Genomic DNA, 14,474 nt, shown 5'->3' on the forward strand with positions numbered 1-14,474 from the left:
GATGAAAAATAAAGGATGAAGGAAAGAGGGGTGACAGGAAGAGAGGAGCAAGTGATGGGATAGAGAGATGACAGGAAGAGAGGAGCGAGTGATGGGACAGAGATGGCAGGAAGAGAGGAGCGAGAGTGAGATGAGACACTGACTGGATCCGTCCTCCTGTTCCGTGCTGCCGGTGTTGCACCAGGTGGTCCCGCCCGCGTAGCTGTCCTCCGTGTTGGTCGGCTCAGCGTAGTCCGCAGGGTTAAAGGTTCTGCAAGGAAGGGGGCCAGGGGGGGCGGGTGGCAAACAGGAAGCGAGCGGTTAGCATAAACATGGGATAGGCCGCACATGATTGGATTAGAATAGAGTGAAATCTGTCAATCATGAAGAGCAGTGTATGAGAATGGCAGAGTCTGGCTATATTTGGACTTGTGTTTCCCAGCAGGGAGACACACAACAGGAAGAGTAAGATAATAAAAGAGCTCGCCAACATCAGACTATTTCCAAACGCTAGGCTTTTAAAAACTTCCTGCTAAGATACCTGACTGGGCTGACTCATCAAGGTGCGATTTCCAGGCCAATTATAGAGGAACGAGAAACACCCTTTTACCGGTAACTCGAGTCATAACGACATGGCGCAACCTTCTGACATCCCACTAACAATCTTCCCACAGCGACACGGTGCTACATGCACCCATCCAGCAGCCATCTCAGATGGAGTGAAAATGAAGTGCTACTTCAGAGTAAAGGTGTCAGGAATGGGGGGAGAGAGAGACCAGACCTAAATCAGTCAAGGCCGTGACATGTCTACTGCTAGTGAGGAATTCCAGTACACCAGCCTGCTCAAACGCCTTGTTGAATTACTTGTTTTTTTTTTGTTTTTTCTAAATCACACATCCACCCTTTGCCATTGGGGAGGTTCTAGCACCAAGTTCCCACCTCGTGACGTGAATTTGACGGACACACCAAACAGACCAATGGGGATCCACTCACCTCTCGTCTCCTGAAAAATCATAGCTGGGGCCCTGATCAATCTGGCTTTAGAGGGAAACAACAGGAGGAGCGATTAAAAGACAGCCCAACACACACACACACACACACACACACACACACACACACACACACACACACACAACAAGAACAAACTCAAAACAGCAGCAGTGAAGAGGTAGCCTGAAGAAGCGTCATTGTGACTTTACAGTAGAAAAAAAAAACAAAAAAAAACAAACAAACAAACAAACAAACAATCAAAAATAACAGTGACTAATAATGTCAAACATGCACAGCTCTAAACCTATTGACATCACACTCCCAAAAACAAAGTGCCAATGTGCATCACACCACATCAGAAGAGAAGAGAGAAGAGGAGAGAAGAGGAGAGAAGAGGAGAGAAGAGAAGAGAAGAGGAGAGGAGAGGAGAGGAGAGGAGAGATACAGGAGAGCACAACTGCAATGCTGGGTTTGGTCGTATGGTGCTAACAGACCAAAAACACAAACAAAGAAAACAAAAAAACACATTTGTCTCCAAGAATAATTCCTCTCTCCAACACACGCGCACACTCAAAAACACACACACACAGACACACAGACCTAAAGACCAGATTTTGATCCTCCTTTGGCATGGTAAAATCCTCCTAGCCTACATGATAAATATACTCCATGGTAATACCTAAAATACTGTCTACTAACTCCTGTCTACTATACTAAATGAATAAACTGAATGATCCTTCAGAATTAATCAAAAACGATACAAAAATGGCATCTTTCCAGCAAATCCACAAATATAATTGCTATAGTTTTTCAGTCTTTAGTCGCAAATGTTTAACTTAAGACCCCTTGGGGTTATCTGAGGTTCAAGTATGCGTTCCCGCAAAGTTAATTTCTCCGCGTTCCTTTTTCCATCACTCACACGAGCTGCCTCAGCAGTAAATAAGACAGAACCCTCCGTGACAAACGCTGTGCCTGTCCGCGCATTAATCCAACGCAGCAGAAGTTCAGCCGCATAAATCAGCTCGCTCTACGAGGCCTCCCATGTTGGCAACTCACTTCATTAGTGAACTGGTACAGGACGCTCCCTTAGTAAATATATTAAATCACAAACCACTCCAGCAGAGTTACGCAAGCGGCAGCTAGTGGCTCTGGAATTCAGGTACACTGCAATTACACCACACGGCCACTCTTGACCCCATCCATCTGCCAGACTATGTACGATTCTGCCGAGGTTTACTAGATTGAAAAAAGTTGACATTTTCGTAGCAGGGGGGGCAACACGCTTGTACTTGCAATTGCTGTTTTCAAGAGGAGCGTTTATTCAATTCCATTTTCTGAGTGGAATTTGTTCACGGGAGACAAACCGCGGAAGGGGGCTGATTTCTCTTTTTATTTACGGCGTGGATGTACGTTTGCAAACTCGTACGACAGGAGAACACACACACCTTATAAAAACAGTCATTGCTCAAGCAAAAACAAACATAAAAGCTGTTTCACTCCAACACGATCACTCCTTAGCCTGAAGTCTGGGTCAATGCATGAGACAAAGGGAGCACAAATTGATGTTGACCCGACTGCGATTACAGTTTAGTAGTGCAGCAGTGGCTCCTGACTTCTTGCCAAAAACGCCAGCCAGCTCATCAATCTCTACAACATGCCCATGCAGGTCAAGTCAGGCCAAAGGTCAAGGGTCAGGGATGGGCAGTCAGCCCTCTGGTGTGCACAAAGGTCTGGGGGGGGAGGAGGGGTGGTGAACCAGGTAGTTGAGGATCTCTGGAGGGAGGAAAGCAGAGTGGACATACTTACCCCATGCCCTGCGCCGAAAATCGACCTCCTCGCCTCCCACCGGCTCCTGGACAAGAGAAAGAGAGAACACAGGCGCGCACACACACAGGTCAGGCTCTATGCGCACCATGTTATCAGCCATGATAAAGATGTTTATGTTCATGCTTATAGTTCTTATAGTCTGAAGCGACTCTAAATTACATTAATAAACAGACACTATACATGGCCTGTTATCGGCCATGAGCTCACGTCCCTTATTTGTGCAGTTAGATTATTTTAAATTATTCTATTTAATTAACTTTATTTTTAACTATGACCTGTCCATTTTGGTTTTATTTGCGTAAAACACATTTGAATGAAATACGCTACATAAATAAACTTGCCTTGCGACATGGGGTGACCACCCCACACTACTGAATTTCAGCACTGAGGCAAGAGAGCTCATAGGCGGCTTTTGAAAAGATAGTGCAATTAAATGAGGTATGACTAGCGTTAGCGTGTGTGTGTGCGGCGAGTAGCAAAGGGACGCACCCGGGGCCGACCCACCTCGTCCTCTGCCGCGGCCCCGCCTGCCTCGCTCTGTGCCGCGGCCAGCTATTCCGCCCGTTTTGGTCCCATCCAGGCCATTCTCCTGGCCACGAACTGACGAGACGGGAAAAACAAACAAACAAGCATACATATGAGCTGGGGGGTATTCAGTATGTGTAAAATATTTATACACACACACACACACACACACACACACACACACACTCTTTTGATACCGTGAGGAAAATTTGGTCTCTGCATTTATCCCAATCCGTGAATTAGTGAAACACACTCAGCACACAGTGAGTTGCCAGACAAAAAGTTTAAGAACCACCGGTCTAGGTGATCATCAATAAATTGGGATCAACTTAACATTTTATAGTGTTTGTGAAATATAATTACCTGGAATGCAATAGCTCCAATTTGTAATTTAATAGGCCTGTAATCTATAGTTGATTTGACATTCAAGTCGTATAATTTTCATAAATTCTTGGGAACATATATTTCCTGTTGGGAAAACAATTCAAATTCTATTTTTGAAGTTGTAGGCTACAGGTAATGAGAACATGAAAACACAGGTTCACGGATCAGTCTTTTGGGACTAGTTTTCCAACACAGCTTGAGCTTAAAAGTTAACCTGCTACGGACCAGGCTAGTTCTGTGACATAAATCCCCATAGTTACCAAGCTGGGATTCACATAAACCACACTAATGGAACGGAACTCACTAAAATTAGCGAGAGTCATCAAAATAAGCCAGGTTTAGCCTTTAGCGAGGTTGAGGGTACCCCTCAGATCAAGGGCAAACAGCAAGTCTTGGTTAACAATGCTAAACCATTATAAGAAAAAAATAAAATTTTTAACTATTGTAATGTTTAGATTCTGTAAGTCTTTGGACAAAAGCATCTGCTAAGTAACCACAACCATGTATATCTGGGAAAAGCACTATATAAATAACATTATGTTGTTGTTGTAATAGAGGTGTGATGGATGTGTTTGCCCACAGTAAGGAATTCATGGCTATTATGACGTTCGTTGTGAAGTGAACCCGTGTTTAGCCAGTAGAGAGAACCTAAATATTAGCCATCATAAGCTTGGACTCTCAATTTCTCTTTGCTCATGAGACAGCCAGTGTCAGTGATCAGTGTCAATGTTGATATACATGATATGTGCAATGTTCCTTCAGAGATCAGTGGTTACTCCTTGAACTACCTGGATAAGCCAGTATTCTCACTTCGCAGTAGGCTATACACTTCAGATCTTAGCTAATCTCTGGTAAGGCCGTTTTGCTTCCATTTAGCGATTGCAGACGTGTCCAATCTTGCAGTGTTAAGTGTAAGTGAAGCAATTAATGGCTTCCTGTAACCGGACCTTCTCGCCGCCGATATCTGCGTTTCTTTTCTCTGGGAGCATTTAAAGCCGACAGGTGGAGTGGCTCCATGCCTGGGAAACGCAGAGTGACTCCATTACTTCCTGTAATTCTGCTCAGATGCTTTCTGGGCATGAGGCCATGGGTCCTGATTGCCTCAGACTACAGGTGCAACAGGCAATGGTTTAGAGAGTGGAGCAGAGATGCTAGCAAAGGTAGCCGCAGACTAAATGGGACAGGATTAGCACCAGACAGCTGCGCAGGCAACGTCTGACACTCGATATTTACTCACAATTGTCCGTGACAAACCACCTAAGCAAAACAAAAGTGGGATGACTCAAACTACCAAAGAAAAGCAGGAATTTTTCAGAGTGAGAAAGTGAAAGTGTTTGTGATTGTGAAATCTGTGTTGATTTGCTGAGTGTGTAGTCGCCAAGTCAGGGTGAGTTAACGGTTGAAAATCAGCTGTCTCAAGTTTGGACTTTTATACTTTTAGTTCACATTTATACTGAGGACCCAAGAGCCTTGTGTGTAGGCATGAAAATAGTACGTAATGGGCAGTTATTAGTCAAATGAATAAAGCTGTTGGCACAGGAACACACACACTAGGCCCGCCCACAAACAAACTCACACAGTCTCACTCACTCACACACACACACAGAGTCACTCACTCACACACACACAGAGTCACACACTCACACACACACAGAGTCACACACACACAGACAGAGTCACACACACACACACTAGGCCCGCCCACAAACAAACTCACACAGAGTCACTCACTCACACACAGACAGAGTCACACACACACAGACAGAGTCACACACACACAGACAGAGTCACACACACACAGACAGAGTCACACACACACAGACACAGTCACTCACACAGACACAGTCACTCACACAGACACAGTCACTCACACAGACACAGTCACTCACACAGACACAGTCACTCACACAGTCACTCCACACAGACACAGTCACTCCACACAGACACAGTCACTCCACACAGACACAGTCACTCCACACAGACACAGTCACTCACACAGACACAGTCACTCCACACAGACACAGTCACTCCACACAGACACAGTCACTCACACAGACACAGTCACCACACAGACACAGTCACTCACACAGACACAGTCACTCCACACAGACACAGTCACTCCACACAGACACAGTCACTCCACACAGACACAGTCACTCACACAGACACAGTCACTCACACAGACACAGTCACTCCACACAGACACAGTCACTCCACACAGACACAGTCACTCCACACAGACACAGTCACTCCACACAGACACAGTCACTCACACAGACACAGTCACTCACACAGACACAGTCACTCCACACAGACACAGTCACCACACAGACACAGTCACTCACACAGACACAGTCACTCACACAGACACAGTCACTCACACAGACACAGTCACTCACACAGACACAGTCACCACACAGACACAGTCACTCACACAGACACAGTCACTCACACAGACAGAGTCACACACACACAGAGTCACTCACTCACACACACAGAGTCACTCACTCACACACACACACACACACACACTAGGCCCGCCCACAAACAAACTCACACAGAGTCACTCACTCACACAGACACAGTCACTCCACACAGACACAGTCACTCACACAGACAGAGTCACACACACAGACAGGTCACACACACACACAGACAGAGTCACACACACAGACAGAGTCACACACACACAGAGTCACTCACTCACACACACAGAGTCACTCACTCACACAGACAGAGTCACACACACAGACAGAGTCACACACACACAGAGTCACTCACTCACACAGACAGAGTCACACACACAGACAGAGTCACACACACACAGAGTCACTCACTCACACAGACAGAGTCACACACACACAGAGTCACACACACAGACAGGTCACACACACACAGAGTCACTCACACACACACAGAGTCACTCACTCACACACACACAGAGTCACACACTCACACACACACAGAGTCACACACACACACACACAGAGTCACACACACACACAGACACAGACACACACACACAGAGTCACTCACTCACACACACACAGAGTCACACACACACACACAGAGTCACACACACACAGACAGAGTCACACACACACACAGACAGAGTCACACACACACACACACAGAGTCACACACACACACAGACAGAGTCACACACACAGACACAGTCACACACACACAGACACAGTCACACACAGACAGAGTCACTCACACAGACACAGTCACTCCACACAGACACAGTCACTCACACAGACAGTCAGTCACGGCTGGCCCCTCTGCCACATGGCCCCTCCTCCCACAGTCTCCCCTACGACTCTCCGCATCCCAGCTCCTCCTCCCCATGGCGGTTCTCTTTCCCTTCGTCTCCAGCCTCCGTCTGGCTGCTCTCTTCCTGTCCGACACTTCCCTTCTTCTCCAGCCCGGCATCTCCCTTTCTGTCCACACACACCTTCTTATGCCCACCATCTCCCAAGAGTCCTGAAGATTATATGGAAAGTGTTTACACTTACAAGATTATTTCCATGCAGAGGGGGCAAGTTATGATGCAGAGGAGACCGTACCTAGCAATTAATAATACATCAAGCGCTTCTTATGCGTTATGGTTTGTGTAATATTGTTTTATTTCCATTAGGCTGTTGATTAATTTGACATTGTTGTTTATTGTTGATATTATCCTTAATGTACTCTTACCGTGTTATTGCTTTTTTCCCCCTCATTTTTCATTGTTTATTTCATTAGGCTATTGATTGAATTGACCTTGTTGTTTATTATTGCTATTCTCCTTATTATAGTTTGACCAACATTTTAATCTGTTCCCTGTTAAATTTAAGTATTATATTGTTTTGTATGTGTATGTCGCTTTGGACAAAAGCGTATCCATAACCATAACAATCATTACTATTCCTTGTATCCTCTATAATCAACATTAGAGGTTGGGAGTGCAAAGGTTTACAGTAGCAGGCAAAGTGTAGTTGAAGAAGGAAGTGGTGGAAGAAGGTGGAAGAGATGGAGGAATATAGTGGGAGTATGCGTGTGTGTGTGTTTATGTGCATGTGGGTTTGTATGAGTGAGGAGCAATACAGGGGCTAGTGTGTGTTTATGTGCATGTGGGTTTGTATGATTGAGGAGCAATACAGGGGCTAGTGTGTGTTTATGTGCATGTGGGTTTGTATGAGTGAGGAGCAATACAGGGGCTAGTGTGTGTGTGTGCGCATGTGCATGTGGGTTTGTATGAGTGAGGAGCAATACAGGGGCTAGTGTGTGTGTGTGCGCATGTGGGTTTGTATGAGTGAGGAGCAATACAGGGGCTAGTGTGTGTGTGTGTGTGTTTATGTGCATGTGGGTTTGTATGAGTGAGGAGCAATACAGGGGCTAGTGTGTGTGTGTGTGTGTGTGCGCATGTGGGTTTGTATGAGTGAGGAGCAATACAGGGGCTAGTGTGTGTGTGTGTGTGTGTGCGCATGTGGGTTTGTATGAGTGAGGAGCAATACAGGGGCTAGTGTGTGTGCGCGTTTATGTGCATGTGGGTGTTTATGTGCATGTGGGTTTGTATGAGTGAGGAGCAATACAGGTGCTAGTGTGTGTGTGTGTGTGTGTGCGCGCGTGTATGTGCATGTGGGTTTGTATGAGTGAGGAGCAATACAGGGGCTAGTGTGTGTGTGTGTGTGTGTGTGTGTGTGTTTAATGTAGGTGCATGTTAGGAGTGTCGGGATGTTACAAGCGTTACAGAGGTGCCCTCAGAATTTTACCAACAAAGAATCTTTATAATTTCAAATCAACTTGCCACGAGCCACAGTGTTTGTAGAAAGTTGTGGTGATGAGTACAATGGTGACAAAATAGATTGCAAACTGTTGGGCAACAAGTCCAATTTTCCACTAACTTTGAACAGTAACATTTGAGTATGACGTTTCAAATGTCAAGGAAAAAGACGACTTCTTAAAAGACTCTTTTTAAGAATATTTTGCTTCATTATATGTAGGTTCTCTCTGTCTATACACAGACATTTGAGCGACTGTTTTTGAGTTTATATTCTTAACAGGTTTAGAGTTGATCCCACTAATCATGGCGTATCTGATATATTATGACTACTTTAAGTAGTTTTTTTTTTATCTGGCAACAGGATCAAAGTTCAAACTATGAATCAAAAGACAATAATTTTTTGCGCTCAGTGACGGTCACTGGAAAATGTTAAAAATAACAAAAGGCGTGTCGAGACAGGCAAAGGCACAAAAAAAAAAAGTTCAGTGACAAGTCATTCTGCAGACAATAAAACCTTAAACTTTCCTTGTGGCCTTAGCGTACTCTTACCGTGTCCGGGTTTCCTTCAAGCAGTACGTTGATCGCTCTGTTGACATCTCCATTGCAGTCGTGCAGCGCAATCATGGATTCATCCTGGTCCTTGCCTGTGATGTCAATCAGCTGAAGGGGCACAGACAGACAGACACCCCAAATCAGCCACTGTCGTAAGCCAATGGTGAGCTAATGGCCACTATTCCATCTTCAAGATAAATTCAATTACATTTTTATTCATATCTAGAGCCATAACATTAAATATGTCTCAAGGCGTTTTATAGCACCCCGCTTGATCTATAGCTTGAAAATCTTCACATTATCTCCTAATCCAGCCGAAGTCATTTGGGAAGACCCAGGGCGCGGGTGCCTCTCGTTCTACTGGGGTTCATTAAATCAGTCAAACATCCACTGGCTGAACCTAACAAAACATCTCCGCCCATTACTTTGCCAAGATGGTCCATATTAAATCTTGAACTCCATCATTAAGCGTGCTAGCTCATCCATCCATCCACATCATCATCATCATCATCATCATCATCATCTCCGCTCCAAACCAGCCCAGCCATCTCTCTTTCAGTCTGCTCAGAAAGACCAAAGAACAGTCAAGGCAGGAAGAGAATACCAGGGAGCTCGACCGACAGCTCCACGGCCCGACGGAGACATTTAAAACTCCAGCCGCTCAATTAAACTGATAATTGGCCCGGTGCTCTTTCTATTCTCCAGTGCTCGCCGCAGCAAACCGTCTGGGCCATTAAACTGGCGTCTCTGTGCAGTTGCGTAACACAAAAGCTACACAGCACTGATCTTCGGCTGCTGAGCGGATGTGAATGCGGATGTCCAAACAAAAACTGTATTTGCTAAAAAAATAAAAAAATAAAAAATAAATAAATAAATAAATAAATAAATAAATAAATAAATAAATAAAATCACTGGTCTTTCGCTTGGGTAACGAAATGACAATCCATTCTAAATAGGGCTGGGACAACGCGTCGACGTAATTGATGATGTCGACGCAAAAAATACGTCGACGCAAAATATGAGCGTCGATTCGTCAAGCATAACGTGTGCTGCTAAATATTTTTACATTTTACACCTTCAGTGTTTTCCATACGTTGACTAATCTGTGGCTGGGCCCCACAAAATCAAAACCGACCACCACACATTGATGTTCTATGTTGTAGGCCTACTATTTAAATTAAAGATAAGAAAATAATTTCATTGAGCTGCACTTTTTACTCGCACAGCCTTTCCTTGCCCCGCCCGCTCTCTCTAGTAACGAGCCCACTGCTCCTCCTCTGCATGTGCATTTAACAAAATATTCACGATTGTTGAAGGATTGTTGTTGCCACATAGAAGCACTGCATAGAACACAGTGGGCTAAATAGCTATTAAATCCGCTTAGCATCGTGACCATGCTGCGCAAATTTGTTCAAAACGGCTGCATTAAAGTTAAAGTAAACTCTGCTAAGGTCTTATCACAACATAGTACATTGAGGAGACTAAACTAAGTTAAGTTACAGTATGCAATCAAGCAGTATCTCAATGCTAACGTTAGAATACTGTTTGGGTGTCAAGTTTAGCATGCTTACTTGCAGCTGCTTGTATTCGTTATGAAGGGCTCATTTTATTGACTCTGAATGTTTGCAAAATCACGATGTAAATGGAAAAGTGTTTTCCAAGACTTAAAAGTGCTTGTCCAAAGGAGAAGTACGAACCGTTATTTGAACTAACAACGTTATGAATTGCATCCACACATCAGCAGCCTTTTAACTGTGTTAACGTTAATTGCAAGGAATCCCACACGAACGTCTTAAAATGACAGGCACTCAATTAGACATACATACACTACTGAAATTTATTGAATGCTACCTCTGACTAAGAATGCATTACTTTGCACTTGTATAGTCTTTTATTTTGGAATCTTAATAGCAATAAACATATATTGCAATGTTAAAGAATTCATGTTTTTTTAATTTAGATATGTAAATAAACATGTATAAGTTGCTATTACTGAATTAATGGGGAGATAATCGATATCGAACTTAAAAAAAAATGAATCATTAGATTAACCGATGCATTGAAAAAATAAATTGCTAGATTAAAAAATAATCGTTTATCCCAGCCCTAATTCTAAATGTGTCTGTTACAAAGGAGACACTGTTGTCTAAGTCACTGTCACCAGTTTCCATTTAACCGTTTTTCTTAGTACAGTGTCTTACTCATTGCATTGCGTACCTACTGTTAAAGGCATATTTCTTCTTCTAGTTTAGGGTGACGCTCAAGCACTAACCTTTGAATAATTAAGTTTGACGTTTCCATAACCAATTGCCAAATGCATACCTATACCCAGACAAACACATGGAATGATGTGCTTTAATGACATCCCAGGGGAAATGAGATGCAAGTGGATACAGCGGCCGTACCACATTTGGGTTCTTTACTCAGACAGGACAGTGAGGAGCGACAGGAAGTTGAGTCATAGAGAGACGGGTGAGAACGGGAAATGACCATGGGTCGTATTTGACTCCTGGTCCCTGTGGGCACTTGGACCCAAATGTGGTACGGACGCTGCAGCCACTTGCATAACAAAGTTTGCAACTTTGTTGGTTGCAATGCAATTTCCCATTGCCAACCAACTAAGTTGTTAACAGGTTAGCAACTATGGTTTTGGGAAACGCACCCCTGATGCATTCTCTGTTCACTTCAGCCCATCCTCACACCCATCCCTCCACCTTGCAAAATAACCACTTATAGACACTATTCCATATTGGAAAATGAGTGTGCTATCAAACCAAAGATTCTATAGTTAACTAAGATGAATCATAAAACGATTCACCAATGGAACGAAATGCCACTAGTTCCGGACTCCTAAATAGCCGTGTCAAAACATAAACTTTTCTCTGAATAAGCAATAATAACATATACATATAATTTTATATACTATTTTACAGTCATTGTTTGTGTGTGATGCCAATGAAACACTCTTTCGGACACAGAATGAATAATTTCATTTTGCCCCGTTAACCGAGCTAGCTAGTTAGCTAGCTAACGTTACACAGTAAACGGAAAGTGAATGGGAATGTTTGCTAACTAGCTAGCAGCTAAGAACTTTGGTTAAACTTATATATTGTTGCAAACAAACCTGAAATAACATATGTTTAGCAACTTTGTGGTAGTCTACTAGTTCTAGCAAAAATATGTTAGGTTAGTTTATCAACCATCTCTGAGTCTAGAGCCTCTGAGAACAGGTGGCTGTGCACCAGAGCTTTGAGGAGACCGTGACAGATCACGAACAAAGCTATTTTTGTCTTTATTTGTTTCGTTGGAAAATACAATTTCAATGTCAGAATGTTAGGGAGACATGTGGCTTCTAGAAAATGGGTTCAAAACTTACATCGCCGAACGTAGGGCTAAGGGATTGGTCAAATTCCGTGAAAATGTTCATTTCTCCCATAGGAATACATAGACACTGGATCTCCTGCTAGACTCCTAAATAGGCGTGACAGTTTCGAACCCCACGTCACAACGTGCCAGAATTTACCCTCTTATGAATCGTCTCGCTTCATCAACCGTCTCTGATCAAACCGTTCACTTTTAATCGCTGGAGGGATTGCAGGAGTAGCCGGAGACCTGTAGGTCTGGTATGCAGTTATAAGCAGCACAGATATAGTTAAATGTGATAAAAACAAACGGGATACGCATGTGATACATGGTCAGATTTGCAACCTACTTCACTGTGCCTACGAGAGCAGCACAGAACTACTCAGATGGCACATCAAAAGGGCAGCTGTGCCCTACTGGTTAGCGCTTTGGACTTCGAACCCCGAGTGCCCTTGAGCAAGGCACCTAACCCCTCACTGCTCCACTAGTGCCACTGTTGATGCAGGCAGCTCACTGCGCCGGGTTTAGTGTGTGCTTCACCTCACTGTGTGTTCACTGTGTGCTGAGTGTGTTTCACTAATTCACGGATTGGGATAAATGCAGAGACCAAATTTCCCCTCACGAGATCAAAAGAGTATATAGACTTACTTATACACCAAAAGTTCCACACGTTGGAGGAAGTCAGTTTAAAAATGATGCTTTGTGTAAATAGTAAAAAAAAAAAAGGATATAAATCTTTCCCACCCTCACTAAGTACACTACTCTAAAAGGCAGCAGGACGATCATAGTAGAGCTGTGAAGTAGAAGTAGATCTTTGTGGTGTAGTGGCACAGCAATAGCATCGCCGCCTAAAAAAGGGTTAACCTAGCGTCGATTCCTGAACCAGATGCTGCTAGCTCTATCGCTTAGGATAAAAAGCGCCTGCTAGATCAGCTCACTTCACTTTACTTTCTTTGTAGGTCAAGCCTGGTTGTCTATCTTGAAGATGACAGTTCAATTCTGTGACACAGCTATCCCAGGCTTGACTGCATTCTTGAAAAAATCTTACTCTTAAGGAACAAAAAGGCTTTTCAGATAGAAACATGTGGAGTTGCCATCTGAAATAACCCACAGACCCCATTTTATGTACAAATCGAAATCCCCATTGTGAAAGCCCATTACTAAATTGCTGAGGGAATTCATAGCTTACTGACTCTGGGCTTTTAAGACAAAAGCAAAAAAGCCTAAGTGTCTCCATCTTACCTGTTTGACCTTTTCCTCAAAATCAGCATCATTGTGGTGCGAGATCATCTGCGCGAGTCGGATCTGCTCAGCAGTGGCCTACAGAGACAAAACAAGCACCGCTCAGAACTACAGACGAGAACATCAAAGAACCGTGAAGGGCCCAGGTACGTGAAATTGACAGTGAGCAGACACCTGAATTGCAACAGAGCACACAGGAGAACAAAGATGAAGGTTCTGGGCACAGAGAAAGAGGGAGAAGGAAAGAAACTTAACTGCACTGGGTGGCAACCTGGAGGTCTGCACTGCATTCATACCAACAACAGCAATGATTTTGGCTATTTTGCCTTTCCTAAAAATATCTGTCCTTAGTAACTGCAGCTCGTTTCTGAAGTAGCCTACATTGTCGGTCAAAGGACACAGCGTCGCAAATGACTAAAACAACTACAGTGGTCTGTGAGTTGCATTTCCTTTACCCCTGACATGCTGCAGCCATGCAAAAAGGATGTCACCAGCTTTATCTCAGCATGTACAAAGTGTGTCCATGCTTACATTTGCCCCCTGAGACCTTTTGGAGGACCTGAAAAAGCATGTCGGAGAAGACACTTTCCTTTGAAATACTGAACAGGAGATCAACTTGGGACACTAACTATAAACATCTTGCCTGCAGAGCTCTGCACTTGACGTCAACAATAATCTGCACTAAATACTCACACTTCCTCACTCGCACACACCCACCCATTAAGAACACTTAACAAAGCTCACAGACACATCTCATTCCTAATCATTTCACTACCTCCTTCTCAGATTGCAAAAGGAGTCAGAAAAAAACACACTGAAAAAGCGAGAGATTTTCCTATTATGA

General features: G+C 43.8%; 1 protein-coding gene across 1 annotated transcript in view; it reads right to left on the reverse strand.

Annotated features, from left to right (window-relative positions):
- Positions 1-14,474, reverse strand: part of ubap2l (ubiquitin associated protein 2-like) — a 38,206-nt gene that overhangs the window by 21,215 nt on the left and 2,517 nt on the right. The window contains 9 exon segments of the mRNA XM_048229277.1: positions 144-250; positions 973-1,017; positions 2,776-2,821; positions 3,286-3,396; positions 6,969-7,054; positions 7,056-7,115; positions 7,157-7,191; positions 9,023-9,133; positions 13,631-13,708. Of these exon segments, the coding sequence (XP_048085234.1) occupies positions 144-250; positions 973-1,017; positions 2,776-2,821; positions 3,286-3,396; positions 6,969-7,054; positions 7,056-7,115; positions 7,157-7,191; positions 9,023-9,133; positions 13,631-13,708 (679 nt within the window).

Source organism: Alosa alosa, chromosome 20 (assembly GCF_017589495.1).
Source record: "Alosa alosa isolate M-15738 ecotype Scorff River chromosome 20, AALO_Geno_1.1, whole genome shotgun sequence".
NCBI lineage: Eukaryota > Metazoa > Chordata > Actinopteri > Clupeiformes > Clupeidae > Alosa > Alosa alosa.